The sequence below is a fragment of the Dryobates pubescens genome, chromosome 4 (assembly GCF_014839835.1).
Source record: "Dryobates pubescens isolate bDryPub1 chromosome 4, bDryPub1.pri, whole genome shotgun sequence".
In the NCBI taxonomy this organism is placed as follows: Eukaryota; Metazoa; Chordata; class Aves; order Piciformes; family Picidae; genus Dryobates; species Dryobates pubescens.
In genome coordinates this window covers 9,401,631-9,428,971 of record NC_071615.1, presented here as the reverse complement: position 1 = coordinate 9,428,971, position 27,341 = coordinate 9,401,631, and the positions used below count along the sequence as shown (strand labels likewise).

The 27,341-nt window shown below is 40.7% G+C and overlaps 1 protein-coding gene across 2 annotated transcripts; it reads right to left on the bottom strand.

Moving 5' to 3' along the window:
- Positions 1-1,722: 1,722 nt before the first annotated feature.
- Positions 1,723-25,632, bottom strand: MARF1 (meiosis regulator and mRNA stability factor 1). Of its 2 annotated transcripts, none has more exons than XM_054180439.1 (26): positions 25,429-25,632; positions 23,382-24,050; positions 22,191-22,365; positions 20,693-20,919; positions 19,746-19,863; positions 18,834-19,006; positions 17,661-18,095; positions 16,972-17,144; positions 16,686-16,844; positions 15,840-16,029; positions 14,969-15,147; positions 14,000-14,080; positions 13,366-13,602; positions 12,488-12,607; positions 11,944-12,119; positions 11,502-11,722; positions 10,708-10,850; positions 9,811-9,944; positions 9,189-9,391; positions 7,913-8,140; positions 7,007-7,237; positions 6,694-6,906; positions 5,854-5,914; positions 5,623-5,763; positions 4,522-4,692; positions 1,723-3,986 (listed from the first exon to the last, which is right to left on the bottom strand). In XM_054180439.1, the coding sequence occupies exons 1-26, from the start codon at positions 25,573-25,575 to the stop codon at positions 3,754-3,756; spliced, it is 5,238 nt and encodes a 1,745-aa protein (XP_054036414.1). In that variant the 5' UTR covers positions 25,576-25,632; the 3' UTR covers positions 1,723-3,753. The 2 variants fall into 2 exon arrangements, with proteins under 2 accessions (XP_054036414.1, XP_009897314.2); XM_009899012.2 differs by having other exon boundaries at positions 16,686-16,841.
- Positions 25,633-27,341: the final 1,709 nt, after the last annotated feature.

Genomic DNA, 27,341 nt, shown 5'->3' with positions numbered 1-27,341 from the left:
AGCCCTGGGGCTTTCATGAGAATAGTGACACACATCATTAAAATCAAGCTCACCTTTTGAAGGTTATCAGACACCAGGTGCTACGAGGGATTTTACTCATGCCTACAGAAGATGGTCACAACTACTGGAAGAATGAAGTGACAGGTTGTGGTGTTGCTTAAGATGTTAGAGCAAGTTCATATAAATGGCCTGCCCTGCCTTTTGAAGATGATGTATTATTTATGGAGTGTTTCCTGAGAAATAAGGGGGTTAGACAGTTATTTTTCAATGGCTTACTCAACAAGGAAGTACTCTGCAAGGTCAGGTAAACACTTACCTACAGCAGGCCTAACTCTAGCAGACTGTTCCACTTAACAATTCCATTAAGTGACTATGTAGTAAGACCACACAAAGTCAGGAGCAGCTGATCCAGCTCTTTTGCCCATAAGCTGTGAGATGACAGAACAGTACAATTTAGTTGCAGATTACTTTAGAATCTAACAAAAATAAAGTTCAAAGCACTCACATGAAGCTGCAAAGTAAACTTCTTGGTGGATTTATTAATTATCCAGGAACTGCATCTTCACCAAGTTGGAAAACAAGGCTATTAGAACTCAAAAGCAACTTCTCTGCACAGTAGTATTCCATATGCCATTATGCACGTCAGTTGTAACCTTTCAAAGTGGGACTAAAACTCAGGAGGAAAACAATACTTCCACCTCTTGCATTTACACTCCTTGCACAAGTCTCTTCCTTTAGTCTGATAAATAGTGCAATTTCCTTCCAAAATAAAGACTACACATTATGTTGTACTGCATTGGGTTTGGCTGAGCTGCAGTTAATTCTCCCCAGAGCATCTTTTGTAGTGCTGTGCTTTGCAGTGCTGTAGCTGGGTGTTGACAACACTGCAGTGTTTTCGCTGCTGCTGAGCCAAGCACCAAGACTCTGCTTTTCCAACATTTCCTCCCCCCACAACAGTAGGCTGAAGGATGGCAAAAATCTTGGGAAGGGACAGGCCCAGCTGACCCAAACTGACCAAAGGGGTATTCCACGCCACGACATCAGCTCAGACAGAAAAGCTAAGTGAAAGAAGGAAGTGTGCAGACATTCACTGATGGCATCTGTCCTACAGAGCAACTGCTGCACATGTTGGAGCCCTGCTTCCTAGGAATGACCCAGCACCACCTGCTGATGGGACAACAAATAACAGCTTGCTTTGCTCTTCATCTTACTAAATTGCTTCTATCCTGACTCAGGTCTTTTGTTTTATTTTCCCTCTCCCCTGTCCATCTAAGGGGAGTGATAGAGTGGTCTGGGGGAGCATCTGGTCCTCAGCCAGGGCCAAACCACCACACGTATGAAAAGCCCTAAGAGAGGCTGAGCACATCTGCCAACAGCCAAAGTGCAAAATTCAGGAACACTTTCTCCAAAAGAGGAAAAGGAAACACTGCAAATCCCAGCCTGCTCAATACACCCCAGATTCTCTCTTTGCTCTGTCTGGATTAAACTCAGCAAGGACAGGTTTTCAACAGGTCTTCAAATAAAGACAAGAGTGATGCTTGCTTGAAAATTTTATTGACACAACTGTTTGGTCCCAACACACAAAACAGCACTTGAGCCACAAAAGAAAAAGTGTCCAAAGTAGACTGCTAAGAAGAGAATTTTTTTTTCTTCTCCTTCCCATTCCAAGGAAAAAAAAAAAAACCAAACCCAAAAGTGCATAAACTGAGGGCTTCAGTGACATTTTCTCTTTTTTTTTTTGAAACAGACATGAATCTGCAGTAGCACATTTAAAGAATTTCATGGTTGTAACACTTTTAAATTTGCAAGTCACATCATTCATTTAACCCTTTGGATAAAAAAATAGATTGCAATTCCATCAGCTGCTTTGTTACACTATGAACACAACTTCTTTCAAACAGCAATTTCATCAGAATCACACATGAATCCAGACAAGGTCTGCTGACCTCCATGAATGGTGTGTTCGCCACACTCGGTTAGATAAACACCATATTCCTCCTCCAAAAGCAAAGACCTGGCTTTTAGTACTCCAGATGACTTGTAGCTGCATCTCAAAGTGTAATTTCAGGTTGGTCTTTTCTCCAGTGCAGGCTCATCTGAAAAAGATCTGGACTGATCACTGTTAACTTTACCAAACAAGGTGAACGCAGATGTCCTTGCATTTAACTCACCACAAGCATTCCAAGAAAGATTACTTCTAAGTTTTGCCTTCTATAGTAGTATGTCTGTAGAGGTTTACTAAGGACTCAAAACACTGTGCCACAATGCTCAGAAAAACATCCAAGTGTTTCTCTGCATTCACAATGGCTATAAAGTTCACTACTGGTAAAGCTTGCCTGAAATGAAAAGATTTTATGACAAAAATCTGACTAGTAAAACTCTGCCTATAGCCATTCAGTAGCATCTCCTGTTGCTGGCTGAGAAATCAGAGCTCATGTTCCATCTTTTATATATCACAATACAAGTCAACTTAAAAAATACCACATCAGTTGGCCAGTGGAAAACCTCTAGTGTAGGTTCTTTCAATACTACAAGCAATTTATTTGCTGCCTGGCAAATACAACCCATTGTAAATGCCATAGTTACCCAGAATGGGTATGAAGTCTCATACACTGCACAATTCTGCTAACTAGAGTTAAGGTCATCCACTGATCTAACCTCTCTTCCAAAGCTGGCCCTTTCAGAAGCCAACACAAAACACCACAAATTGAAAAAAAAGCTTCCAACACTAGGAGTTAAGTTTCAGAATAAAAACAGACAGCTAAAAAGACAGCACATCAAAGAATAAACTTCCCATTTACTGAACAGGCTTAAAAAGAGGAAAACAAGGTTAAGCAGAAAAACCTTAGCATTTCCACATGTAGCTAGAACTTTCCTTACAGGTGGAAATAGCATCGATACCTTCCAGCACAACACATTTTAGTAAGACCAGTTCCATTATCTGTGATTTATGCATTAAATGCATATTTCAGAAATATCAGAATCTTCCTCACTTCATTTTTAGACACAAAAAAAAAAATAAATGTGTGTGTCTGTATCTTCAACTCACAACACCAAGACAATCTTTTCCTTAACGACATCTGTGCCAGACTGGAACTAAGTAGAAAAGGGAAGCTTACAGCATCAATGTCCTGGAAAGCTCCTAAATGGAACTGAAAGCTACATTTAAAACAGCTTCTACCAAAAATCCACATAACCTTCTACAGACATCTTTAGACCAAAGAATTGCCAATGCAGTTACAAGCCATCTGAAAGGTCACAGAACAAGTTTCTCCTCTGGAGTACAGTTAACTCCCTTAGTCTTGGCATTTCATGTCAGCAAGTTTAAATTTCTCCACAGGCTTTGGAAAGACAGATCATGCATTTTATTAATACTGTCTGAAACAATACCAGTAAGCAACAGCCTACAGAATACAATATGCTACAGGTATGATTACACCACCAATGAGGCTTAAAGAAAATAAAACCTGTTCCATTTTAGTTGAATTTGTAGTTTGCTTTTACTGAACACACTTATGAAAAAACTGTAAAATTTAAGAATAATTTAACAAATGCCAAAATTTCTTCTTCAAAATAATAGAAAATATCTGCTCTGCTAACAGCTGTGTTCAGTGTAAAAGGAACAAAATCTTCACAGGATACAGTAAATACAAATTAATTCCTCTAGGCCTTTCATTAAAATACATAAGGGCTAGCAAACAGGTTACTTAGTGCAGAGTCCATAGGAACTTGTCTTTCACACTAAAAGTAGAGTTAAAGCTTGGTTAAGGGTGCAAGTGAAAAGTTTGCTGCCAATTTCACCTTGGTTTTGTGTTGCTTTTTGGCTGGGCTGTCCATTGCTTCCTTGTTTAGTGGGGTTTCAGAAGACTGACAGGGAGGCACTGAAGCATTCTCTGTGGTGTTAGATACCACAGTACCAGAGGTCATTTTCTCTTGAGGTGTGGTAACAACTCTTTCCTTCTCCTCTTCTGTTAAAATCATTATTTCTAGGGAAAAAAAGGCAACTCAGTTATTGATGCTCTGTTCTTGGGGTGGGGTGGGGGGATGATAAAAATATCAAGAATAGTTCTGTGGTAACAGGCAATAAAATATCTAAAAAAGAATTTGTCAGCCTGATTTGAAGGCAGAGAATGTGTCAGTTTCACCTCTACAAGCTGATGGCATGTTTGCTTCTGGCTCTGCCTGCATCATGTACTGATTGAAAGGTTTAACTCTCAAGTTTCTCAATGCTCAGAACAGCACTGTAACTATCACGGTAGCAAAAGAGCTGCTGCAGGCTGGCAAAATGCTGCTTCTGTGGTGGATATGGTCCCTATGCAACTCACTCCACAGTGCAGTAAGGAAGTCACCTCCACTTCCACCCCAGGCTATCACACGATACAGACATACACCTGCCTTCAAATGGACCTTCAGGCAATCACCATTGGTCAGATGCTTTGGTTTCTAAATGGTCAGCCCACAGCGATGCACCGCGCCGGCCCCCAGCCTCCCCCCAGCACTGCGCCGCAGGCAAACTCCTACCGGAGAGGGGTGCAGGGTGTTCCTCAAACTGAATGAGGTCTGCAGACTCCAGAACCACTGGATCAGGTCTCAGTTGTGGGGATGGTAGGCAGGAAGGAACTGGCTCACACAAGAGGTCAACAGGAGATGTATTTGTGAGGCAAAGAAGTTCTTGCTCAGTTTGACTAGGAACTACAAAAACAAGTGAACATCTTTCAAAGGATCTGTATGCTGTGAAGGGGTCACTGTTTTAAAGCTAGTAAATATAAAGACTCTGGATAGATAATTCTGAGGATTTGATTATGCCATATTTGAAATACTAATACTGAGGTAATTTAATTAATGCTAACTAATTTCAGATTAATTCAATAGTTATGTTGCTGGGTCAAGAGCATCTAACTACAAGGTAGCAGATAAAGCAATAGTATGCTAAATCTATTGCTTGCCTGAGTAAATTATACACCTACAGTAAAATCTGCTATTTGCCAAATTTGTTTCCTTAGCTTGTGTACTAAAGTCCTACAGGCATAGTCCCCTGCAGACACCGATCAACTATTTATGGATCATCTCACACATTCACATGCAAAAATTAAGCTGAAAGTTCCAAAACAAAGTGACTTGCCCCTAGTAAAGGGGATAAGCCTGAACTTCAGAAATGACTCAAGAACCATTCCACAAGTTCTCCAGCCTGCAAAGTAGTAAATAACTGGAGACAACAGCAAGATACAAAAGAGTCATCATTTCTCAGTTATTTTTATCTGGAGACAGGTTTATACCAACAGGACTGTCTGAAAAGAAGTAACACCACAGACAAAGCAAAACTAACAATCAACCAACAGGAAGACACAGACAAGGAACACAACTACAGGAGACACTCCTAGCAAAACCTGCCAGTGACCATCTTTTCATAGTAGCATTACATGTGAAGACAGCTGAGAACAGATACCCTTGTCAAGAGGCGACATGCTTAACTGTATCCTGTGGAAGAAGTTCAACGGTTCTTAAGCTGTACAGCATTTCTGCAGGAGCTCAGACTAACTCACACAGCTTTCCCTCTGCTGCTCTGATTATTATCTTCAGGGAAACAGAGTCAATTTCTTACATAAATCAGCTTGGCATTACCATTGCTAGGTGTTCCTAGACTTAGTTCCAGCGATGAAGTGGATCCTGGGGTCTCCGTATTACGTCCATTATTGTCAGCAAGTTGATTTCCATGATCATCCACATGATCAGCAGGAGGAAGACTAGGTGAGCTAAAACGAGCTACAAAAAGGCAAGTTCATTTGGGTTGTCTACTCAAGTCCTTAAAAAAAGACAGAAATTAAGATGATGCTTAAAACTGATTTGACTCACTTTTCATATCACTCTTTAGTACCACAATTCTCTTATGGCCATGTCCTTTAATCCAGACCACCTACAGAGGAAAATTAAAAAAGCAGAATTAAACATCAGCCCATACCAAACTCAAAGTCTAAAGCAGCTTACTCACTGCCTTCAATCTAGCCTTGTACTGACACCATGAATGTCAATTGAATCGTGTTGCCAATTTGTATTGTACTACACTACCCAAGTAAAAGCTTTGTCTCCAAACAGTTAATGCAAAACCAGAAAACTCTACGTCCAGAAAGTTTATTAACTATACATTCACAAAAATATGTTGAAACATGGACTGGAAAAGCTCCATTTTGTTACTCTCCAGAAAGATTATTTTACTTAAAGGAAGGTTTATAGCCATAAACTGGAGTCACAAAATCATCCTAGAGCATTTAAGACCTATGGATGACACAATGCCACAGCAAAATTGCATTATGGGGCACTTCTGACAAGGTCCCACAACTCTTCACTCCTAAAGCAAATGATCTCCCCGTATCAAAGTGAAGCTTCAGTACAGTTGGTTCATTCATTCAAGACATAAGTCAATCTTAATTTGATATAGGAGCCAGGGAAGTGTACAGCCTCACCTCTTAAGCTGAATTTTACTAAAACAGGTTAAAAGACCCCAAACACATTGCACCAAAGAAACAAACCCACAAAGACTCCTTATTACAGTCTGGATTTCCCAGCAGCCACTAAAACCAAACTGATGTAAGGCTCCTTGGCAAAGGCAATCATTACAGTAGTTCACACACTAACTACTCTGCAGCTGTGTCACTCTTTGGAATCCCTGCAGTTGTGCAAAACAATTTTTCACACCTGTGGAATTGCTCCCAAGAGCTCCTCTAAATTATTGCATCCATATGATTTGGGTTGCAGCACTTCTCCTGTGTGCTTGCTGTATGCTATGAGGAACTCATGAAGAAAAATCTGCTGGTAATGGTAAGTGTGAAGCAAGGACCTCACATTCTTTGCAAACATATACAGATTTGTAAGTTTCACATATTCCTCTGCTGCACCATTAGTAAAAACCTGTTAGAAAAGAGAAAGAATTTGAGTATTTCCAGATCCTCCAGTCACAATGCCTTTTCAAAGGATGAAACACATCAGAAAGGAAAAAGAGCTTACATACCTCAACTAAGTAAGGTAGGCTCTTCAGTAGATCAGTTAAGGTCATAAACCCATATTCACATGGATTAAGTGGAGTACCATGGATTGTTTCATAATGCTGTTTAAGTTGCTCAACAGAGAGAAGAGATGCTTCATCCCATGACATCAACAAGACTAACAATTGGGCAGTCAGAGTCCGCAGAGATTTTCTATTTATCAGCTGAATTTGCTTGCCAGACTCTGTGTCAACCACCTAGAAAAATGAATTGGGAATAAGTTAGAGACAGAAGACATTAATATATACATAAGTTGTGGAGCAGGGGTTTGAGCACATCTGTATCTGATATTCAATACCAGCATCTGATACTCCTCTAGCCAAAAGCACACAAAAGAAATTTATTACATGTAAAAATACACAAAAGCTGGGTAGATTTTATTGTTCCAAGAGAGCTGGGCCTAGCTAAGCTCCAGCTTGGAGCAGCTAAACCAGTATGCCCACATCCATATAACCTCTCTTTTCCATTAACATGTAAGATCATCTCTGTATTTACATTGGGTCAAAGCCTCAATCCATAGATAAAAAGAATTAGGATAAAACAATAGAAGACTGACAACTACTATGCTTATCAGGAAATTGTTGGGTTTATACAGTTAGAAGTGGGGAAAACCAATCTGAATTGTTAAAGTAAATAATAGAATACAATCTCTTACTTATTATTTGCAAAATAAGCTCAAGTCTTCCCAGAAAAGCTGAAGTGTCACAAAAGAACAGAGATCATCATAGGAGTACAGAAGGTGCACCTAAAATCCCTTTGGACTTCCCTCCCCAACTTAACAAAATACTGTTTCTGGAAATATTAGGATACTTGTAATTTGAGCCAGGAAATTCCTTAGCATAACATCACAATTTCTAGAGCTAAAAGCTCACCTTCACAACATGGCAAAGCTTTTGCATTAGAGCTGGCACTGAGCTAACATCATAGTCCTGCAGACGCAGAGTGTATCCAAAGGTTTTACTGTACTCTGGCAGTAAATCACTCATTAGAAGGCAGTTGTCTTTCTGAGATCGTAGCAGCTTAACAAACTGGGCAGCAACTGCTTTGATTTGCTCCACCTCTGTGAGTGTGAGAATTTTCTCCTCCCCACATTCCAATACCTACAAAACAGAAATTAAACTCTGTTAAAGTGATTTGTCCAGTCTGGGTGAAAAAAGAGGGCAAATTACAATTAAATTTCAGTGCTGTAGGCAATGACTTGCTATGTAGCCCGGCTCAGATACCTCGAAAGATTATCTATACAGCAAGAAAAGCTATGTAATTGCTGAAATACCACAAAATAGGCAATTAGTTATTACCTTTTTAACAGCAAGTTTCAGAAAAAATGAGAGGTGATTCTTCTCCTTAACTCTACCCTTGTGAGACCCCCACCTCCAATATTACATCTAGTTCTGGTGTCCCCATCATAAAAAGGGCATAGAGCTGTTGGAGCAAGTCCAGAGACAACAAAGATGACCCAAGAGCTGGAGCACCTCTGCCATGAGGTTAGCTTGGGGGGGGGGGGGGGGGGGGTGTGTTGTGTGACCTGGAGAAGACTCCAGGGAGACCTTAGAGGTGCCTTCTAGTACCTGAAGGGATCCTGCAGGAAGGCTGCAAAGGGACTTTTCATAAGGGTGTTTAACAGGACAAAGGGAATGTTTTCAAGCAGAAGGGAAAGCAGGTTTAGACAGGATCTTATGAAGAAGCTCTTCAGTACGAGGACAGTGAGACTCTGGAATAGGCTGCCCAGGGAGGCTGTGGATGCCTCCTCCCTGGGGATGTTCAGGGCCAGGCTGGATGAGGCCTTGAGCAGCTGAGTCTAGGTGAGAAGCATCCCTGCTCATGGCAGGGAGGTTGGAGTAGCTGATCTCTAAGATCCCTTCCCATCTAAGCCGTTCCAGGATTAGCACTAACTGTGCTGTACTTAATTTTGTAAGTGTAATCCAATTCAGAAAACTTCACTTTGTTAATAAACTTAACCTGACCATGCTAAAAACCATGGACCATTTTACCCAAATAGCTGTATCAAAGACACTCTTAAATAGGGCTAGCATTATGTGCTATAAACTGCACACCTGTGAAGTTAAGAACCACAACCCTTGCTGAAACAGTTGTACAGATCTCAGAAAAAAATGCTTTAGGATGTCTATGGGTTTAAGAAAAACTTACAAGTAAGACATCTGGTATGGCTTCAAAGAGTTCAAGTAGTTTTGTAAAACCATAGTAAGCAAGTTTGCACTGACGACCAAAGTGGTGGTGGTAAGATGGAATAAATTTGTTGAAGGGCATTCTGAAGTGGGGTTGATGACGCAGTAAGTCCACTACCTCCTTTGAAAATTGTTTGGTTCTTTCAATTTCTTCTTGTGTCCGTTCTGAAATTCAAAAACAAAGCAAGAACTACTTAGCAAAACAGTAAGAAAATGCAGTGATTGACGTTCATCTCAATAACACACGAGCACCAAGTCACTATTTTCTCCTACTACTGAAGCCCTTCAAGAAGCTCACATTTGAAGTATAAAATACCAGGTGACCAGCACTTTAGAAGACATTAAATAGCCAAATGCATTGGTGGTTTTGCTGCATGGAAATAACCTACTCTAATTTCATGCACTTCTGCATGCATTTTGACAACTGCTTTCATGTCTGTTCAAGTTTTAGTATTCCTAGAACGATAAATCCTTTATTTGCTTTAAGTTCACAACTTAGTAATGAGGGTAGAAACACAATTAGAGTTTTAAAATAGTCCAAATTCCCCATTTCTTTGGCAATAATGGAAGTACAAGGAGCATACCTCTTTTGGGAATACAGATCACCATTTCATTATCTTGCTGTGACAAACAGATGGTTGTATCAGGAATTTCTGATATTATATCAGCCAGTTCACACACTCCATACTCAGTAATATCCCAGTCCTTTGAGAAACACCTACACATTTTAGAAAATTGTACAAGTATTAATGCATGCAAAAAAAAAGAAGTGTAAATTCTGAGAGAATAAGCCTTAAATCCTTCAAATACCCTATAATTTTCACATTGGTAATAATACTGGCACTCGAAACAAAGGGGAAATGTATTTGTAATTCAAATGGCCTATCCATTCTAACCAGAAAACTAAGATATGCTTCACCTGGTGCTGGAAGAAAGCTCTGCGTACCAGTGGATGCCTCAAACAAGTTGTGGTGACAACACAAACCAGTATTTTCAAGCTCAGGTTTTAATTACACTTTCTTGAATAATTTCTGTTATATAGCCATATGGCTGCACTTCCAGTCTGTATTTGCTCAATAATTACAGATCCAGTTCAAGTAGTATGGATACCTACTGGCAATCAGTCCCTATTTCCCCTCTAAAGAGAGCCCAACACTACATTCTGGCTTAATCATTTATGTTAATCTGCCATGACCTGCTTGCTTAATCCAAACGTGCAGTCATGGCTTCAAAGAAAACTAATGAAGTACAAGTAACTCCAATAAAGTTAACTGAACCTAGCACTGAAGAAGCAGTGAAATCTGTCAAGAGATTTCAATTTGTTTTCATTAGAACTTTGAACTTCCACATCACAGAGATGCAATGTAGTTGCCAGTTTTTGCGCTACAGTTAAACACTGACTTCTCTTGCAGTAGGTTTTGAAGTCACCACTGAAAGGTATGCCCGGTACAGCTGTTCTTGTTTCATTACAGATAACTTACCAGTGATAGGCCTGTAAGAATTCTCTCACAATGACTTGCTTACTGGCCTGTGATTTGAGCAGCTTCAGTAAGTCTTGCGTGAAGCGCTTCACTTGAGCTCTGTGCGTTAGAGTTAACAAACGTTTGGAACCCATGCCCAGAATCTGAAAGAAAATGGCATTTGAGCACTTGCAGCCAGCATCATTACATTCTCTTACAAGACACTGAGAAGTCACTCCTTGCATGGATAGGCTAGAACTGAAGGATCTACAAGACAGTGCTTAGAAAGGCAGCCCTGTGAAGCTAGAAACACTTCCTGTACTAAGTCATTTGTCATCAAACTAGGAAATTCTTCCTCTGTCAGTGCTGCTGCAGGTATGTATTGGTCTTTTTCAAATAACAACTGCTGCATTGAGCGGTAAAGTTAATGTGGCTACTGTGTTTCTTTTGTGTAACAAGGCAATCCTTTGAATCACAGACTACAAACCACAGCCTAAGTTACAGCCAGCATCCACTGTGTTCATACGACCAACAGCACTGCCAAAACCTTTTACCCAAGCAGCAGAGGCTAAGCGTAGCTTCAAGCTTTATTCCAGAAATTTACATTAAGTAACCTTACCAGGGATTTGGTTTTAAGGTTGAGGACAATAAAATTAACCCAGAAACACCTCAAAAGAGACAATTACGCTTCAAGGTGCACTTAAGCATCTCTTTAAAGGTGGATGAGGTAACTGCATAGCCTCTGTCGTACAACCCCAAGCAGGAGCTCAGACAGTTGATGACAATCCCAAGAGGAATGGTGCCGTGTAACTCACCTGCAGCACATGAGGCACTGCTTCCAGCAGCTCCATTAGCTTAGTATACCCATAGTCAGACACACGGCATTGCTTTGCAAAGTGGTGATGGTAAGTTGGGATGAATTTACTGACAGGTATGACACAGGATGGCTGGTTTTTAAGTAGATCTATCACTTCTCTACTGAACTGAATAAGTTGCGGATTACCTACAGGGCTCTTAGAACGCAGAAGCCAAGGATCTACAAAGAAGAAAATCGTATTACTGAACCTTTCACCAGTATTTTTCCTCTAAACACTGCAGTGTATTCATGACCTAGGCCACAGTACATGACAGAAAAACCACACACAACATTCAAGCTACAAATTTCTCTTAATAAAGAGTTTAAGTAGTATACAAGATGTTTATACTAAATTTTATAGGCCAAAGGTTAGTTCAGAATAAAGGAATAGAAACATTTACCTGTAGTAGGAGGTGGTGGCTTGTTATGTATCCATTTAATGACTTTAATACCATTTTGGGCAGTGGCAATGTTAACTCCGGGAACACAGGTAATCAAATGTTCTAAAGGAACACCACCCTGGCCTTCTGGCACCATTTCAAGATCACTGAACTCTGACATATAACAATCAGGAAAACTTCAGAAGAGGAAAAAAAAAATATTAAGAAGCTTGCATTAGGCACTAAGATACCACTATAACAATTACCCTAAAAATAGCATTCGTTGGAGACACTTCCTGAGGAAGAGGCTTCCACAGCTTACCAACACATTACAGAAGCCTTCATAAAACACATACTTTAAACCAGCATTTTGGGTTTTTTCCCTCAACAAGAATTAAAAAGGATAGGCACTTACTTGTTATAGAAGTACCTGCCCTACTGCCTTACCTAAGAATCACAGCTTTTCTTGAACAGGTATTTTCAGACCATTAACCAGACATCAATTAAGTTTTAAATCTCTAACCTATCAGCCCTTACACTGAAAGCCTACACTAAAATACTTTACCTTAATAAAGGCACAGTACCCTCATGAGTCTGTAGAAGACTGTGAACTTGGGGAGCAAACGTCTTCAGAGACAAAATCACAAAAGGAATTCTGTAGGAATCTGGGTCAAACTCATGCTCACTGTGAAAACAAGAGGTTGAAGTTTATATGCACCCTCTACAAACAGCTTCAACACAGCATGCCTGAGCTCACATACCCACAGCAAACATAGCAGATGCACACAATGCACTACTACAAGCTGACATTACTGCTTTGTACAGTCACAAGCACCTCTCATCTTTTCTTCACAAAAATTAATACTCCTACAGCAAGTTTCAAGAAGACAAGCAATAGTAAGACGACTTTTTAATCATTAGCTTAAAATTTTCAAATTAAGTTTCAGCAACACATACTAGGCAGTTAACAGTGAACACCTAATAAGTCTAGTAGCACAACCTGGCTGCTATTGAATCAAACAAAACAGCTTAATACAAGGCTTCAGGCAATCTGCTCAGTATGAATCACTTAGTAGACATAGCTGGAGGACAAAGAGCAACGATCTGCTCCAGCTATAATGATGTCATAAGACTCAGGCTGAAAGAGATCTCTAGGAGGTATAACCTTCCTACATAACCAAAGGAAGGCTTTTGGCTTCTGCTTAAGAAGTATTCAATCTCAGCAGCTGTGCTAGAATACCCATATCTTACCCAAAGAGACCAAGCTATGAGACCTGCCTAGAAAGTGCACTGTACCATCTCGTGCTCTGCCTGGCATTCTTCTAAGCATATAGGCAGTGCCTAGAACACACTATCACCACACACCTCCACTATACTATACCAGCCAGTCTTAAATGCTGTTCAAATACTGTAAGATTTTATAGTATTTTATACACAGCTTACATAAAGTCTTTATTCAGGCAATGCTGCTTACAAACAGGCTCATGATATTCCAACTCTTCAAATACTATAGGACTGCAGTTTGCTGATGAACCATCATGTGACTGGGAAGATCCCAAGGGACTCTGCCGGGCTTGGCTGCTGGGCAAAAGGCACACGAGCCGCCCATTTCCTTGGTCACGGATTGCCACAGTGTCTGTTAGCTTATACAGGTCTGAGACAGTTAACTTACGCCCAAATCTACAAGAAAAGACATAAATACACATTATAAACATCATCAAAATGCAATAACTTGCTTTTTGTGTTTAAGAAACTGGAATATGGTAGAATCTGTCCTACACAAAGAAACCAACCTGTTCATCCCAACAGAGATCAATGAAATAACACACTGAAATGACAGCCCTCTATGAAAAGCCTCTGGATTAAGAAAATTGCCTCTGACAGATACTGCAACACCTAGCACAAAACCCAAACCCCCAGAACTCAAGAGAATCGTAGAATCAACCAGGTTGGAAAAGACCCCAGAGATCATCCAGTCCAACCTACTACCTAATACCCATTCCATTACTCTAATAGCCTGTAAACGAAAGATGAGGCTTCTTTCAGAAATTAGAGAGGAAAACAATTCAGAACTCACTTTTTTTCATAGATTTCTGTGAATTTGAACACAGGCAGACAACAAGCAGGTGCATCTTGCAGAATGGACATAGTTTCTGAGCTATAAAAGAACGTTTGTAACATTAGCACAAAGTTTATCTGTTGGTATTAGTCTCTAGCCAAAATTGGCGAGGTATCTACAGATGCAGTTTGTGAACTGCAAGTTTAGCAGCACAAATTGCATTCCCTTTCACCCAAGCACTACAGAAACTCCTTATATCAGGAGTGCAAACATCAACATTTCTGCTAACTCCTCAGGCAATGTCTCTGAAGGAGTTGCATCTTTCAAAGGTAGTGGTAAGATTTTGAACACCTCTAAAATGCAAGACGAAGTTACCAGCCTGTTCATTCACACTAAGACCTTTGAAGAGGCATAAAAGGAAAGAAGGAAATGAAGTTGTGAAGTACACAACAGCAAACACTACATAATTGTAGGATACTCTACACCCCTAGCACTATTTTCACTGGAGCTTTCTGTGGAAAAAAAATGAAGACAACTTTTTCCCTAATGCTTTCAGTAAGGAAAAAGATACTTGTACTGTCACTAGTACCAGCACTACTTCTGTATAGAGAACAGAAACACCAAACCCATTTAAACTGCATGTCCTATCCTTAAAGAAAATTCATATGCACTTTCCTAGAGGAAATGAGAAATAAAGTGTAATCTTAACTCTGCTGCACAAACTAAATATATCAAAGACACCAGTATTATAAGATAGTGGTGAATCTACTAGACAAACAGAATCAGTCTCTTCAGATGCAACTTAATAATATAATAAAACAGCATAAAAACGTTAAAGTGAAGAGCAGCCTAGCTCTATTTAACATGTTCATCAAGTCCTAAGACAGATGTTACTTTATTTTCCTGACATTCCTTTGCTCAGTATCTTAACTCTCAGCTACTACATACATACTACAACAAATCAGACCCCGCCAAAGTGCTTATTACCTAAGCAGAGAGAGGGATTTACTGGCAGCCCCTGTTGCTAATGAGACTTGGATCCTTTTACTGCCAATTTTGTATCTGTGAAGACTGTTGACAGCACTGATTGCTTCTTGCAGATTTTCCATCTGAACTGTAGCCTTCAACTGGTAGTCTGTATGAGGACTGAGCTCTACATTTTTTACCTGAAAGGAAGAGAACACCTTATACAGTTATTACAAAATATTAGCCCAATGCCAACAGCAGTGCTAGTCTTGCTTAGGCCAAGGAGACCAAAAGGGAATTGAGTATGATGAACCATGGCCAACAGAACAAGCAAGAATGAACTGCAATGAGCCTTGACCAAGGCAAGATGCTGATATTCCTTTAACACAAGCATCATCTTTTCCATGTAGAAGACTATGCCAGAAGAATGTCATCTACAGATCAGATGAACAGGACCACTATAGAAGTGACCTCTACTTGCAAAATTGTGTTTCATTGAATCACACTTCGTGCTTTGGATGGCTTCTGATTCAAAACAGAAACTTAGCTTAAAAATCACAGTGTAAACTGACATTACAAATTCAGCTTTAAAATATTAGGCAGCTAAAGCCTAAGGCTCTTCCCTGCATGGCTAATGAGCCATTAATATTAGGAATTTAATAGACAAAAGCTGCAGGATATCAGATTAATGAAGACCATGTGCAAATTAAGAACCTAGGGGAAGTGATGATCTGTTCTCTAAGGAAAACCAAAATACCTCCTCTTTTTGAAAACATCTATGTCCCGTTTGGATAGCTCAGCATTCCTACCCACTGGAAGCTAGACCACAAAGATACCCATAAACACACAAAGTACTTCAGACAACATGGACTGCAGCGATTTTAGACTTTACCTTGCCATGTCTTGAGAAAATTTCTTGTAAGTTTTGCTGCAACTCTTTTCTGGACAATCTGTAATCCAGATTGCTGACCTGAATGTCTGCACCATTCGCGAAAGGGTCAGGACAGTCAGTGCCACTGGTATGATTTACCACATTAAATGTGAGTGGAGATGATCTGTTTGAGAGGTTTGGAGACATACTCCTGGCAAAAAATAAAATAAAATAATAATTTGAGCTAATATAGCTCTTGCATGCCCCTAATATACAGATCTCAAAGTTAATCAGAAAGCAGACACAAGGCAAGTGCACAAATCCAGCACTTAGAAGGTATTTTCCTTGTACTTTTGCACAGGCAAATTTTATCAGAAGCACAACATTCATAATGAGACAAATACTTCCTATGAGAAAGGGGAAGCCCTTCATATCATGTTTCAAAGTCACACCAAGTCTTCTATTACCTTACTAACATTAAAAAAAAAAAAGTCAAACTCATTCATGTGACTTCAGTAATTGGCAAAGATCAGAGGTTTACGTCTATGAGAATTTAATGGGCCTGGATAAATTACTGGAAGCATCAATGGCACCGCAAACAAGAGGAGCAAGATGTCTGTAGGACCTATGAAGTTTTCAGAACGTTTAAAGATGGAAGTTAGCAGGAAACAATTGCTACACAGTAAGCTTCTGAAAAAAGCCTTTGCTACATCTTCTATTTATATTCACTCTGTGAGCTGTTATGAAGCATCATCATACTTTCGTTTGGCTGTATTATTGTACTTCGGCTACACAAGTGCATACGCAGCTGTCATTATCAATGCATGTACCGGTGAAGTCTCGCTATCTCCCACGTAAGACACTTACCGAGATGACCAGCAGCTCTGAGACATGAGTAAAGGACTGAGTTGTCTTGAGGCTGTCAGCTTACTGAAAGCAGAGGGATAGCTGACCTGAAATACCACTTCATCTTTTTTATCTACAGGGGAGTTGGTAATGCTTCTGGAAGCAGAGGTCTCTTTTCTACTTAAAAATATATGAGAAACAGAAAACATTATGTTGTAGAATCCACATGGAAAAGAGTTAGCTATTTGGGGGGGGAGGGTTTAAAGATAAAAAAAAATAGCTTTTTGCTGTCTATTTTTGAACATACTTCTGAATAGCTTTACAGGATGATTCTCCTATTCCAGTTTTTTTGGTTGCCAGAGACACAGGAATCACTGCTGCAGTAGGGTTGCTCTGAGGAGAAGGAATTTGTTCTCTTAAATGTTCTTGCTGATTTTCAGTACTTCTACTGACACTCTTTGATTCAAGGCAGCACAGCTCCTGTATGAAATAAATGAAAGCTTAGCATGAAGGAACTAGACATTGTTTGGTAGAGGCTTTCCTTGTGATGGAAGCCTAGATAACTGATATATTTTCATTTAATAGTATTTCCACTGGCATTTCAAAACCAGAAACATTTCATCTGCTGGGATAGAAATTGTCAATTTGTTGAAATATTTTTGCTACACTTCACATCTACCCTAATTTTCCTTAGAACTAGCAAAGTGGATCACTCTAGATATTATACTCAATGCCAATACACAAGCCAAAGCTGGCCTAAGGTTTGAGATGCAGCAGTAAGTACCAACAGTATTCCCAAACTGAGGAAATGGAGGTAGCAAGAAGTTAAAAACAACTCTCAAATTTGTCTGCTTTCCAAGGAAATGAGCACAGCTCATTTGGGAATGTCACTATACATTACACTGTTACTCATTAAATCAGGCTGACAAGTTAAGGATGTAACAAGCAGTCCTCAAAACATGAGAAAAAGCACTAAAGAAGGTATGACAACAATACCTGTAAGCTTTTAACACTTGTAGGTCTGATGACAGATCCATGGACCGGAAGTCCTCTCCCAGCAGAGCCTTTGGTACCAGAAGACTGATCACTTGAGTCTTTGTTGAGGAGGCACAGCTTTGTATTCTTGTTAACTTTTTTTGGAGACTTCACCTTTTCAGTTCCCACAAAGCTGGAGTTTTTTGTTTCACTAAGCTCTTTGCTTTTGGGAGTAAAAGACACTACAATCCTGTTACCAAAAACATCTTCATTCTCCATTCGCTTCTGAGCCCGCTCAGCGCTTTCCTGGTTCAGGAAGCGGAGGATGGCACTGCTGCCAGAGATGCTCAGCACCTTCCCTCCACAGTTGTCTGACAAACGCCTGAGTCTGTTACTGATGCTTTTGCTGTCTCTGTTTGTTGGCAGATTATAAACATACAGCAGAGTATGGCACGCCTGTTTAAAGGGAGTAAGATTTTAATCTATGTCAGCACAGCCTCTTGTTCATACCCAGCATTTTAACAATGATTCTGGCAACATGCTCTCCCCTCACGCCTCCCCCAACATTCTTTTTGCCAGCATTCAATTTGTTTGGAAAACTCTCATACCAAAATAGATCCTCAAACTGCTATCTCAAATACCAAGTTGGAAGAGACTATTGTGTCCCTGATGAATACCTGATCACTTCTCCAGGTGAGAAAGCATCACCACTTGCAATCCAATACACAGATCAGGAAGTTATTTCAAAGAAAAAAAAAAGCCATGAGTGCAAAGACAACAGTACAAATCCAGAGGGAACTGTCAGGAAGACAAAACTGAAAAGAACCCTACAACCACCACAGTAGACCGTCACTCAAAACAGTTAAAAATGCAGAGTTGTTTTAATCCACAACTAAGTTCTTCCCCTGACCTTCTGCCAGTACAAAAGATGCAAAATGAATCATTTGAGAAATGTAGTGATAACAACGTGACCTTCCCATGTTAAGTTTTTAGTTAATTACATCCTCCTATTTAATTCAGTCTTAAAGCAGAAAGCACACATTTACATGGTAGTAAATGTAACAGATGATTATGAAATACATAGACGACATCATGTCTCACCACAAAAAACATTTCAGCCTGCTCTCCCTATAAATTAGAAGAGGGAAAAAAAGGAAGTTGACATCTTAAAGTATGTGGTGTTAAAAACCTTACCGGCACTTTCAGCGGTAACCTTGGTGGCAAGTCTGAAATAAATTCTTCAAAACAAATAAGCTCATGAGCATGATGTAAGAGTGCTTCTGAAGCTTGGTTTTTATGCACCAAAATGATCTGAAAGCCATGTCTATGTCTCAGGTCACTGAGTTCCAGGGCAAAGTTAACATCCGCTGGAGAGGAAAAGCAAAAAACCAAAACAAACCAAGAAAACATGTGAAAAAGATAAAAAAACCCAACCAAAAACAACAAACAAAAACCCCAAAACAACCCCAAAATAGACTCAACTAACAAAACCCCAGATCCCACTAGACAAGTTCTATTAATCACTGGAAGTTTCCAATGAAACGGCACCAACAGCTACAAGGCTTCTCAAAAGACAATTTAAACTGGCAGTTAGCAGTCAATCTCCAACAAGGGCTTCCTTCTAATAACAGCTTCCAGCAATGTGTCAGCAAAACACTCCACTGGTACTGTATACATCCATAGCAAGCTCTTGCTTAGCTTTAGGGAGAAATCCCAGGCAACATACAGCTTGCAGATTTCACTGTGTACGCTACACAAGTGAAAAACCAAATCAAATGCATTTTGTTCAAAGCATTCTGAAAGATTACCACATAGGAGACTCTGTGAGCCTTCATTAGCTTCCTGCTGAAGCTAACTTCAGACTGTATTTATTTATCTACTGCCAGTCAACAAGACAAAATTCCAGCACTGCTTAAACAGAGCCAAGTTCTCATCCTATGGACCCTACTTTCCCCTTGCTGCCACTGACGTTATTAATTCTTGAGCAATTCAGTTAAAGCTAGTTCTCAACACAACCCTTGGAAAGCAGAATAGCGTCTCACACACAAGCACTACTGATGAGAGGAACCAAATTCTGCACTGCAGATGAGGACCAAGAGCACTTACTTGACACAAGAACCACGGTGGCAGGTGCAGTGTGTGTATCAGCAAATCTCCTAAGGCTCTGCCTGAGTTTGTCATCAGCAGCATTCTTTGCTGTAGCATTGATGTGTGCAACAGTCACCTATGGAGAAAATATGTAGATATGCTCTAAAGAAAAAGCTTGAATGAACCATGCCTGCTTAAATGTCTTTTTTTAACTAACAAATACAAGCTTTCACATGCACCTTTCATTTAGATAAATGAATGCAGACTTGCATGAAATGTATATGGATCTCAACCTGTTCTAATTAGCAATAAACTTCAGCCCCAGCTGTCTTAGGGATAACTTCTGTTATGGTGCTAAAGAACAATTTACATACCTTAAAAATATTCCATAAGCCTTCACTTGAAATAGAAGGGTGACAAACATAGGAAGTATTTACACTATCAATTAATTTTACCACACAAAAGCAGATAAACTGTCAACTTTTTACAGTATCTGCAATTTAGAGGGTGGGAAGGGCACTTCTAAGACACATGTACAAAGTTTTGAAATACCAAGAAACAAAAAGGTACTGATGGAAAAACTACACAGTATTAAAGGTGCCCCAAAGGATACAACCAATTGACAAGCATCCTCATCAAGAGCATACTAGCACAGTATTCACTAACAACAGTACAAAAGTTATGTTTACAGGACCATAGGCTAATGGCTTTGCCAAAGGTTTGCAAGATAACACTAGAAATGCCACGTACACTCTGAATAAACTAAAGCTAGACCAGTAATCTACACACAGTGAAATGCAGTTTCAGTCTTCAGAAGTATCACATCAGGAAAGTGCAGCACTAAAGACTCCACCCATTATAAACCACAGAAGCTACTGCAAATGTTCAGAGAGCAGCAATCACCATTAGAGCACAGAGGACAGGAGTTCTCAAGCAAGAACATCAAGGGGATGCTGTTTAGATACCTGGCAGTTGTTCAGCTCCTGAATAACTTCTTTATTTTCTTTGCTAATGTCACACACACAGATGAATTCTGCCTCTCTGTGACCTTTAAAAAACTTCTCACGAATCCTCTGCACAACTGCTATAGCTGAACGGCCAGTGGGAACTGAACAGTTTTCAATATCCCAGAAGACTCCAATGGGGGGCAGGTTTTCCAGAACTTGGCCTGTTATTGCAACTTCTGGAGACCCTGTACAGGTTTAACACAGCTTATTTTAATCTCCAAATACAGCAAATGTTAGACTTAACATACTGTGAACTTTGCAGTTAGCTTTCAGACAACAACATGCCCAGGAACACAAGTTCAACTTTATGTTCTTAAGGAATCTAAAGAGAGTCTTAAACAGGAGTTTAATTGCTTAAGTTAGGATAAAAAGGCAAGACAAGTTCAGCTTAGGTTTTAAATTCAAGCCACCAAGTCATCCATTAACAGAAGTTATCAAATATTCGAGTGGCAAGCACCATGAAAATTGAAGTTGTGCTACACTAAACACAGCAGGTGCTATACACCAGTAGCAAAAGTGAAACATGAAAGCTGTTCAAATTTACAGTGTGCATTAGATAAAGCACCAACAGAAGTGGAGATCACCAATGTATTGACAGCGACTACAGAAAGCTAAGGCAGCATGGAACAAAAAGAAAGGTACCCCACAGTTCAGGAGACTGAGGTTAAGAATTTCTGCTATTACAGCCTAAGAAATGCAAATGAAGTTTCTGGTATTTCAGCACTCCCAAGTACCTATTTAATTTTGAATTAACATTATGCACCCATTTCATCCCCACAAAACAACTGGAAAAGAAACAAAAAATTATACTGAATCCTCACAGAGCAAAACCAAGCAAAGAAATAGTAAACAACTCTATGCAAACAACGTGCCTTAGGAGGAGAGCCTGAGAGCCCTGGGGCTTTTTAGTCTGGAGAAGACTGAGAGGGGATTTAATAAACGTTTATAAATATCTGAGGGCTGAGTGTCAATAGGGAGGGGACAGGCCCTTCTCCGTTGCACCCTGTGATAGGACAAGGGGTAATGGCTATAAACTACAGCATAAGAGGTTCCACCTCAACATGAGGAGGAGCTTCTTCACTGTGAGGGTCACAGAGCACTGGTACAGGCTGCCCAGAGAGGTTGTGGAGTCTTCTCCTCTGGATACTTTCAAGACCCATCTGGATGTGTTCCTGTGCAACCTGTCCTAGAATCAACATTCCTGCTCTGGCAGAGGGCTTGAACTCAATCTTCAAAGGTCCCTTCCAACCCCCAACATCCTATGATGCTATGAATACAGGAAGCTAACTAGGTAGTCAAAACATAAATCCTTGTTATGATTCTACAAAGCAGAAACACAATGGTATTTACTGTTTAGTCCTCTATGACTTTATAGAGGTTTGCAGAGAACAGTCATGTGCAAGAGTATTTATAGAGACATCTACTAAGTCCCAAGTTTCAAACAAATGTGGTTTACCATATTTCTGTGGTGATTTGCCAAGACTGCTTGCCAGCAGCAAACTCTTCTCATTTCCTGTTCCTTTGGTTCCACAGCCATTACATATTGGGATAGGAACAGATGCAGTCTGTGCACTCGGAGGAGGAATATTTGGCCAGATTTTAGTAGCATCAACTAGGCTGTTTCTGGTTGGCTGTTGGAACAATTTTTCAAAATGCATATTCATTTAGTGCACAACATTAACACATACCACTCTGTGCTAGAAACACTGGCTACCCTCGGCAACACGTGTAAGCTCCTATGTATCCTATGAAGCCAATTAACAGCCTACCACTGCATGAAGTAAGCTTCTACCCTAGAGCCTCTCAGCAGACTTGGCTCTGAATTTACAAACATAAGGAAACATCCTACCAAACTGCACATCAAGACATGACACCTTTACTAAAGGCTAATAAATATTCTAAAATAAATACTAAAAAAAAAAATCCCTCAACCAAGCATGTGAAATCAGCTCAAGAGTACAAGGCTGAAGAGTCTCCCTGTCAAAAAAACCAAACCAAAACCAAGTAGTGGTCATAAATCCAAACATACTGTTCACCATTTATTGAAAACATTCCATTTCTACATAGTTAACTCAAATTTGGAATATTAAAGTAAAAACTTGTGAAGTGTATTATTTCACTTGAAATTCCTAACAAACTTCAAGGAGAGTCTTAAATTAGTTCTAAGAAATATACTGAAATGTAAATTACAAATTTGGGAAGACTGAACGAGGACCTTTCACACCAACACAAGAATATCCTCACAGCATCAGACAGCTCACTTGACTTACAAACAGGCCTTTAGTGATCAGCTGGCTGAGAGTACATGTTAACTGTCATTAGTCTTTTCTCAGAGTCATTACTATGGAATGTTTTAATTGCAGCTGTCAGAGACAGTGGTCTTTCAAATCCTGTAAAAATTCTGTTTGAGTACATTCCAAGTCCCCTGTAAGCTAACCATTGGGATGGCCTCTTTAGTCGTCTTAGCAAACTGAACTACCTCAGAAAAGAGTCTCCAAAAAGGATACCTGGTACAGCTGGACTGGGCACCACCAGCTAGGGGGATGCAAGATGCAACCCATGGAAGCTGGTGCTTTGCTCAAGTAACATTACTTCAACATTTGCCATATACCATGCTTAACGAAGGAGAAACGTGATGTGTACAAACCTTGCTCAAGCAGTCACTGCAGTAGTGAGAGCCCTTTAAACAAAGGGAAGGTGCCATGTTTAGGTGCAAAGGGTTGGCGCACACGTGTGATGTTAGCTCCGGCTGTGCAATATGCTCATCCAAGTGACCTGGAGCCCCACTTGTGAATTCAGAACAAGGGAAATAGCCAGAAGATGTGCAGCTCTGAAGGGCTGGGAACTGATGCAGCTTGTGCACGTTACCATGACAGGACTGGAAATGGAGTTTTCCACAACAGGGCAGATGTTGACAGGAAGATACACTGTTTTCTACGCACATGCCTGGGAACTCACTCGCAATGCCTGACAAATTGCTTCTAGCTGAAGGGTTCTTCAGTGAAGATGCAGACTGATAAGCAAATCCTGACCCCACTTGACAAGTAATCGTCCCAGTGCTTTTGGAGTCTAATATTGTGCCAGGGTGAACCAAATTACCACCACCACCACCACCACAATGCATTTGTGGAGTACAGGAAGAGTCAGAGCCATGAGCACAGCAGCTTACTTTCGGGCCAGGTGAAACCTGTATTTGCTGTTGAAGAGGATGAACATCAGGAAGTGGTACTGCTGGAAACAGTTTAGAGCCAGCATTATGAAGAGATGAAGTATCCTTCAATTCTGCAGCAACTTTCTTGTTCTCCATGTAATCTTTCTGGAAAGTGAAAGTTCAGTTAAATTTAGATACATAAATAAACCAACAGCTTTGTAGCATAAGCAAGCATATTTTTAGACTTACAGTTTCAACAGTAACATAAATTGAGAAGTGTTATCTTTATGATTACTATTACTTCACTGTCTAAACATGTAATATATTAAAACAAACATGCCAGTTATATGTGCCAGCCTAAGGTACATTTGTATGGGTGGATTTTGGACACAACAAAATTGAAAAGGTACAAAACACATGGCAATGGGGCTGCAAAACAGAGTATGACAAACAGAAAACTGTTAGGCTAAGGCTGAGAGATACTCTGCAGCTGAAGAGCAAAAAAGGAGATTTCTTTTAAGGGCAAACACTAAGACATTACCATTTACCTACTCTAAGACATTATCAGTATGTACAGGCATAAAGACAGAAGCTCAGGCTTTAAGTGACAGCAGCAAAAACTAAGCAAGATTATGAGAAACACCAGAAGAGTCAAGTCAGAATAGCTAACCCTCATACAACTTAACGCTCCAGAGCTTGAGGCCAGCACTTTGGAACAAGTTTTACTTTCCAAATTGAATTTAATGCACTTCTACTATACAGTACTGAATAATCGATTACTTAAGTTCTAAAGCATTCCTCTCTACTTGATGCCTTGTCTTAGGAATTGAAGATACACTCTGCCAAAAATTTGCCTGGAACTGGTTTATCTGTTAAATTCCAGAATATGGCAGCTCCCTTCCTAACCCCTGATGCATGAGAACAGCAACACCACAGGATACATGCTTATCTTTTTCTCCCATGTCTTTTACTGAAAGTCAGAATGAACATGCATGAATGCTGCTTAACAGCTAGAGTTTGCTTGCTCAAGTAAGTCTCTGTTGTACTATTCTGTAGCACTTTGCATCTTAGATGTACAGAATCATATACATTTACAGAACTGAAACATTTAAAGAAACTGAAGCAAGGAAAAATTAGACATTCATGAAGAACAGTATGCACAATTTTTGTTCACTACTCTACAATAATAATTCATCTGATTGCAAACTAAACTGACAAAAATCTGGAAGCATGAGGACTACTTTTCTATTCTTCTCTTCCACAATAACCTCACAGAGCTTTCAAGAAGCTGCCATACACACATTTTAGGCACTCAGATGTATTATTCCAAACAAAGCTGTAGAGCTTTCAAGCAGAGCAACTCACCTGCTTTCACCAAGAGCGATGAAAGCTGTGGACACAACTGAGGTCCCTAAATTCCCAGGCAGATTTTGCACTTACCTTGGTAATTGCTTTCTCCCCTCCCCACAACAGGATAGTTAGTTACAGTTACACCACTCTGTATAAGGACATCAACTATGCTTGTAGTAAAGCAGCAAATTACCGTTTTCGCACTGCAAGGCAAAGATTTTTCAGCAACAGAAAAGCAATTAGAGAGTTTCCACAGCCATGGTTTAGCATCATTCTCTTGTTGCTGAAGCCATCCAAATGATCTATTGCTGAGGTTCTCTGTCCTGTTTCCTTCCATCATACAACCAAACAAAAAAGTTCAACATTCTTTCGTCCCTCTTTCCTTTCATTCTTCCCACCTGCTAAAGAGAGGAAAAAAAAAATGCTTGTTTTAAGTAATTTTTAAGGTAAGACACATAAACCATATTGGTCTAATGAAATGAATTCCACTACTACTGGATCACTGAACCTGCATTATTCATGTTAGATTTAATTATGCATATGGGACATGGAGCTGACTATTCCTATTTAGTAGAGAAATATTCCTCATGACCTGCAGCACAGGTGAGATAGTTTGTGGAAAACACTGTAGCATTGCTGCTGACATTAAATAATTCCCTGAAACTTTCAGTGTACTGCCCTAGAAAAAGAAATCATGAGGTAAGTTTTCAAGAACAGCTCATCAGCAAATACAAAACAGGTGAAAGTGGAAGAATTAAACTGCATAGTCACCGTTTTTGCAACTACATTCAAAATGCACTAAGCACAGCATACTTGGTATTTAAATGCAGCTTTACATTAGCAAAAATGACTGTAAATAATTTTAGTAATTCTACAGTTGCCTCCCAGCAGACCACATCACTTTAGCTTTACAGAACCATAAAGAACTTAAGGCCCCGCCACACTGTGTCTGGAAAAAACAGAATGTGCAATAAAGTCTTCTTACTCAACAACTATATACTGCACTCAGACTACACTCCTTCAGGTTTTTTGCTCTCAAAGTGTAATAAGCATGGAATACATTCCATAGCATTACATTTGCCCCAGCATTACTTTTAACCACAAGTTATTTTTGTTTTAAGTAGAAATGTTTATTCACGTGAGCCTCAGGTACCCCAAAATCATGCTGTATAAAATATAATTAAAGTTCCACACTTCGAGGGCATGCTACTTTTTAAAATGTCTAGTAGCACCGTTTCCTTCAGGAATTAAAACAGTAACTAAAACAAACAAAGTTAACTACTACGCCCGCGCTTCACCCTCTGCGGCCCGCAGCTCCGCGGGTGCTCCCAGCTCGGCCTGGCCCACAGCCCTAGGGGCGGCAGAAAGGCCTGACCCCCCTCCCCCCCCCTCCCCGCAAGCCCAGACAAACAGCGTAGGCACCCTACAGCGCTGCCGGGCAAACGGCCGCTCCCGCCGCGGGGAGGCGTCGGGCTGAGACTGCCGTGCAACTATGCCCGCGGGGAGCGGGCCCCGTCCCTGCCCGACCGCAACGTTCCTTCGGGCCTTCCAGCTGCCACAGGACAGCGGAGACAGCCCCGGGCTACCGGGAGCCGGCGGGCCTGACTTGACTCTGCTTTGCCCCCGCCCGCCGCGTCTCACCTCACCTGAGCCGACCTCAGCGCCACCGCCCCTCACATGCCACCGCGGCCCCTCACACCCCTTCCCTTTGTTGTCCTCCCTCCTCCCTCTCTGCTCCTTCTGCCGTCAAGCGACGCCGGGCACCGGAAAGCAGCCCACTGCCGCAAAGGCGACTGTCGTAACGCTCCACTCCCTCCTCCTCCCCTCAGCCCGCCGTCGGCCTGGCCGGGCCGCTAGCTGTGGCTTATAAATCTGCCCCAGGACCCGGACTCCCGGCTGCCGCTGACGTGTGGGCCGGGGCGGGACCAGGCGACATCCCAAGCCGGGATCGGGGGTCTGCGGCGCTGTGGGTTACAAGGAGGCAGTTGAGGAGATGAAGGAGGCCCTGCTCAAGTGCACCTGCGGCCCCTCTGGCGGGATCGCTGAGGAGAGCCCCACACCTTACACCCACGGGGTGGCTCTCAGCCTTGGAACGCCTGAATCCCT